Consider the following 6088-nt stretch of genomic DNA (forward strand, 5'->3'; position numbering starts at 1 on the left):
TAAGTTTGTTTGTTTGTTTGTAGTTTAACGCTGTACGCATACAGTAATATTCCTGCTGTATGGAGTCTGGACAAGGCAATCCAGTCATCAACATAATGAGCATCGATCTACGCATTTAGGATACATTGACATTTGTAACCCAAGTCAGAAAGCCTGACCACCCGGTACTATTAGTCGCTCCTTACGACAGGCATTGGTTGCTGGAAACCAATTCTAACCGGAATCGCCATGGCTAGCCTCGCCATAATGCTAGATGTGGCAACAAATGAAAACAAAAGAGAGAATGAAAAGGTCTACACAAACTGCTTCTAAGCTTTTATATCATGTCATCAAATAGCTCACCAGTTTATTTTGCTCGCCAATTAACGTTGTTGTCAACGCAGACCATATTAACCTAATGGTGATTAATATTATAGTATTCAGGATGAGGACAACACTTCAAGCACAAACATTTGGTCTTAAGTAACAACAATGATTTATTTATGGAATTTGTTTCCTGATGTCCAATTTGACGGGTTTGTCATTACCGTCACTTCAAATCAGAAGGAATGAGTTGAGCAGTAACAAGAGCAACTGACGAAACATGTCCTGCTGTCATGCTGTTTGAGAAGTGAACCTGTACCTGGTTAGCCCCAGTGTCAAACAGGGAGGTAGGGACTACGAACTCCCAAACCTCCCAGTAGGTTGTGCTTTTAATCATATTGGCATCATACAGCTGATAGAAAGAGTCAAGGCGGTGGTCGTTAAAGGTAAGATATGATATACTGTTTGTTTCATTGTCCGGCCAACTGGCTGCAACTCTCAGTCTAGCGCTGTGATATTGTGCTCTTGGTAGATATATTTCTGTCATGGCAACATTGCCCTTGACTGGAATAAGTATATCAGATCCGTAGAATGTTGTTTCATTGAATGTGACTCTTGGTAGTTGATCTGAGGGGGTCTTGAATGTAAAGTGACATGATGCTTCAGGAGGAAGCTCAATAATTCCTTTTGTCTTCTGGATGTCAACTGTGTTATTGAAGGTGATGACTGGGTACCAGTTGTCCTTTATGGTGACACAGGTAGCTTCTCCCGTGGTTGGTTTGATCCAGCCGTCTTCAAAGTCGACCTTGACAGCCTGTGATTTTTGAGAATAGCTGTGCAAAAGAATGACTGTTTCATTATTCAGCGGACTTGACATTGCTAACGGTGAAACGATTCGTTCTTCTCCATCATACTGGCTGGTAGTTCTGATAAAGGAATAGTCTGAGTTGAATTTGTACCAAAACTCGTATACGTCGATGATACTTCTGGGTTGTCCTTCGCGAGTGAACAGTGACCAGTTGTTATATAGATTTCCTACTTGGGCTAAAAGAAATACCACTGCCCTGTCAATGTACTCCCGGAGACCAAGCTGAGTGAATCGGTGGGCATTAGAATGGTAAATTGTTGCAAAATCCACTATTGGTGATAGAGTAGTTCTGTTCATTCCTTCCACCATGTCGCGACCATATTCACTGATTACAAGCGGTAAAAGCTTCCCTGTTTTCAGATAGGCATAACTTTCAACCAAGTCGACAAATGCTACTAATCGCGCTTCGTTCATGCCTGTAAACTTGTGAGATTTTCCAGAAACAATAAGTGAGTTGTACGAATGAAAGGAAAACACGTCCAAATAGCCTCGAGTGACGTCCATGAAATTTGAAATTGCTTTCCAGTTGGTAAAGTTGTTTTGATCTGAACTTCTGGCGAAACCGTCGAGTGTAGGACCAGCAACCTTCATGTTAAATCTTGAATGGAGCTTCTCCGCAACTAATTTGTGGAATAGGGCAACAGTTGTGAAATTCAAGATGCTTGATTTGGGGTCTGGTTCATTCATAGGTTCAATGTAGGGTGGGATCCGTCCGTTGGTGAAGTCGTAAACTCCTTGCACCATCAACATCATGAACTCTGCAGCAGCATCAACGTTGTTTGGGAACTGACCTGCATGCTCAGACTGGTTCAGCCAACTCGGGTAAATACCCAGACCTGTAAATGACATGAACAAACACATGAAGAAAGTGCGGGGTTTTTTACAGAAAAGAATATGATATGTGATTGAATTCTTGTAATGATACGAAATTTGGTGTGAGTGAATATGGTTTGACACTGCATCTTCAGTTTTGCATCTGTTCATGGCTTGACGATGAGGGGAGGTGAGGTGAAATTGGGTTTAACGTTATGCTTGAGAATATTTCGCTCATATGACGACGTGCATGCGTGTGTATGTGTATATGCGGCTGCTTGTACTAGGCCAGACTGAAGCTGGTTTTATAGTGCTAGCCCACTGAGATAACATACCGCAGTGAAGCATGAATACCCCACTCAGACACATTATACTGACTCCGAGCCGACCAGTCCTTGTTGTATCCATTAATGCCGAGCGCCAGGCAGGGACCAACAAGTACCATATTTTAACGTTTTTTGGTATGACGCGGTCGGGGATTGAACCCGCGACCTTCCGCTCTCCGGGAGGATGCTCTAACCACTACACCACGGAGGCGGTCCTTGACGATGAGAATGTATGGCCTTATTAAGAAACACTGAACGCGGTCAAAGACACGGGTGGATCTAAATTTCTTCTCCCGAATATCAGCTTTATAATAATAACTACTCTTTGAAAACATCGACATCTCCTCAAAATATAGTCATACACTAATATATTGCATATCTAAACCTGTTTGATTACAGTACAAGTACAATAAGAATTTATTACGTGCAAAGTCTTAAGAGCTGAAAAATTGCCAAAACATTATTTTCAACAGGGCCAAAGAATTGGATAAATAACGTGGAACAGATCCCAATGGAATTGGATATCTTCAGCTCAGTGCATAAATATAGTTTTACCTTCTGACATCATGATCACGTCGTTCTCATAACCACTGTTAATATTATCAAGGTATAAGGAAAACACTTCCTTCTGTTTGGTGGCATTCTTCAAGTAGTTGGGATCTGGGTAGCCTCTACGATTTGGGTCCTCAGGCCACTGAAATGAATTTTCATTCCATCATGTTAACATTCACTTCTGAAAGGAACATGATGGGTCTTCCGTTTTGAAGGGCCATATTTTCCCATAATGTAAACATTCAGGTTAGAGAAGAATATGTGTTTTTCGATTTGAATGTGCTATTGAATATTAATACTTTCAAGTAAAATATGTCGAGCACCGTGTACACTCTGTTATCAATAGCAGTCTATTTCTAAGCATACGTAGACTTGTAGAGCACCTTAGGCGATGTCACTGCGTAATATACGTCTATGAATGCAACATCGTCATTCTTGACAAGTACTTACCAAACGCAATAAATACATAATTATGTCCAATGCTACACTTTCCAAACCTGAAATACTATACCTATCAACTAAATTAACCATAACCCATTGAAAAGTCCAGGAACAATTTTTAACCCATAATATTGCAGCACATGCCAATATAGATTGCAGCACATGCCCCTATTTCTTTTGCAATGTATATATGGTGCCATCAAAGCAGCCATCAATGTCACACTCATTTGTGCGTGCAGTAGTTGTGAGGAGACTGCAATTGTTGATATGCAAAACGCGCCTGGGATAGATATTGACACAAACTAAAGAATTTGATATCTTAACATACAGTTCTGAGAAGTTACAAGTTGTTCGTAAGGTGTATTATTTTGAGTTTCATCTGAATGACTGAAGGTCCTCATGTAATAACAATTTGAAATGAATCAAATACCTGATAATCGACATTGTATTGTCAACATCTTGTATAGCTTAGTTAGTGGATTCCATTATTATGTAAAAGGAGGGTCTCACATCTGCGAAGAGCTGATACGAAAGGCCATTGTTATTCCAGCGCCCAGCGTCAGTCCGAAGGTTCCGACATTTGGGAATGATGTCTTCTTGATCCAGGCTATTGTGCTTGTTCCACCTATTGCTGTCGTAGCGAGCACTACCTCCCTGTGCCAGCCACTGAGGGTGGATCGTCACCGTCGTGTCACTGTACACACCGACGACTGCCAGGCTCAAAGTGAAGTAGACCAGTGTCCATTTCATTTTCTGTCAAGTAAGTCAAGTTAAATTACCATTGGATTATTACCTTGAAACGTACTAAAAAGCTCATTTGTGAGATCATAACATCAATATTACATACATACATACATACTAACATTTGTAAGCGCCGATATCCAGCTCAGCTCAGCTGCTCAAAGGCGCTTTGTTTTTCCCTCGTTCACTGGATGTCAATCTCAACGGCACATCGTATTGTCAATCTCAACTCCCTGGGGATCATACAACTCTTGCAGCCACTAGGCGCACCGAGTTAGTGAGGCATTCCCATCCTTACGAGGTACCGATTTACAGCTGGGTGGACTGGGACACATAGTCACAGTACTTTGTCCATGTTTACTGCACATTGCTGTACCCGCAACCAGGTGTTTGCACGTATTCATGTGGCCACCATCTGGTCATATACCAACGGATTCGTGGGTTCTTTTAAGTGCACAGGGTTGTGTACCGAACACTAAAGGTTGTGACACACTGAAAGAGTCTGCACACAAAGTTGACTCCAAGGTTTTTACACCCGGTCACAGGTGGGCTCGATCCCGGCACCTCAAGCTCGCCTCTAGCCTGGCGCTTTAGCTAGTTCGCCCACCGCGCCCCCTTATTAGTATCATCATTGTTATCAAGTTGCTTTGTGGGCCTGGCTATAATGGTATACGGTCAATCAGGAGCTTATACATGCAATTTTTGTTTATAGAACCAGGTAACAAACACGTGGAAATGTATTTATAGATAATTACGTCACTATTATTTGTAAAACCATATCAGAGCTGCATCCTATTCTTCAATAGTTGAATATGGAGTATTTGTATCAGGTTAATGACATATACCAGCTGACACTTAATTCAGAGTAGAGTTGATTATATAAATATACTATTAAATATATAACTGGACTATGCCGAAAAGTGTCATAATAATAATAATTTTGAATTGAATAACTTAGCATGTTTTCTTCATAAACAATCATAAGAAACTCGGGTGTATTAAAAGAGAAGGAAAAGGGTTGTGTCTTCTGGTCACAACTGGCACAACCCGTCGTACGTATTGCCCTTTCACACTGGCAACTGCCTGTCTATTATCCTATTTGGAATCAGTGTACCAGGAGAGGTCGAAATGCAAGTCGAACTGTTGATTCTGACCATGGGCCATGCACGCAGACATCCACCTAACATTCTTAAGTCAACAACGATGTTTGTACTCACAATAAGCATGATTCAAGTCCACCTTGGCATCAACATACCACCTGCTCCAAGGTTCGGTCAGTTTTCATTAGCTCTGTGGCCACTTTTATACATAATGATCTTCTTATCGTATGTTATCCGAGAAAGGAATTTCCATTGCATTCTTTAGGACCAGATGGTTGGTCTGTTTCATTTTCGACTTTCTTTATGCTTATAAGTAACCCCCTTTAAGAGAAACTTTCGTGTAGATTTCAAGATATTCTTTTGGGGACGTTTGAAAAGCTTTTCAAGACTAAACCGCTTGTAATGGCAGCTAAGTCTTCCCTCAGATCATTAAAATGAATATGATTATTAGATCCGTTGAATTGTATTCAATCTAGTGTCATTTGGTAAACCTTTTTCAGCGCATATTAGCATAGACATTAACTTAAATAGAAGACATAATGTTGCGTGACGATGTGACAAATTTGCTGTGTTTGCCACTTGTAAATCTTACACAACAAGATTAAGATAGGCGAAAGATAATTTAAAAAGTATATATCCTATTTTTTAACTTTGTTTTCATTTTTGTTGTATCACGTTGGGAAATATGAATCCTGTCATTACCCTACAGTTTATGTCAGGCTATAGTATATCGAAATATAGTTTTATTAACAGGACTGACTGACTGACTGAGTTTGGTTTTACGCCGCTTTTAGCATTATTCCAGCAATATCACGGCGGGGTACACCAGAAATGGGCTTCACTCATTGTACCAGACAGTCTGAGACATAAATGACTGTGATCATTTTTAATATCGATGAGTCTGAAGTTTGTTACATATAGCCCAGGGTGATACAGTTCGTGGA

General features: G+C 40.6%; 1 protein-coding gene across 1 annotated transcript; it reads right to left on the minus strand.

The window, feature by feature from the left end:
- Nucleotides 1-303: 303 nt before the first annotated feature.
- LOC124253867 lies at nt 304-5439 on the minus strand. Its single transcript, XM_046687723.1, has 4 exons — nt 5262-5439; nt 3814-4056; nt 2866-3004; nt 304-2007 (listed from the first exon to the last, which is right to left on the minus strand). The coding sequence occupies exons 1-4, from the start codon at nt 5268-5270 to the stop codon at nt 530-532; spliced, it is 1869 nt and encodes a 622-aa protein (XP_046543679.1). The 5' UTR covers nt 5271-5439; the 3' UTR covers nt 304-529.
- Nucleotides 5440-6088: the final 649 nt, after the last annotated feature.

This window comes from Haliotis rubra, unplaced genomic scaffold (genome assembly GCF_003918875.1).
Source record: "Haliotis rubra isolate DU_JTF1 unplaced genomic scaffold, ASM391887v1 Scf1145, whole genome shotgun sequence".
Classification (NCBI taxonomy): domain Eukaryota; kingdom Metazoa; phylum Mollusca; class Gastropoda; order Lepetellida; family Haliotidae; genus Haliotis; species Haliotis rubra.

Excerpts from the sequence above, each read along its gene's own strand:
- LOC124253867 (XM_046687723.1), bottom strand. Across the intron at positions 3,005-3,813 it reads CGTATCAGCTCTTCGCAGAT|TGGCCTGAGGACCCAAATCG; the intron begins GTGAGACCCTCC and ends AATTCATTTCAG. Across the intron at positions 2,008-2,865 it reads CGTGATCATGATGTCAGAAG|GTCTGGGTATTTACCCGAGT; the intron begins GTAAAACTATAT and ends TGTCATTTACAG.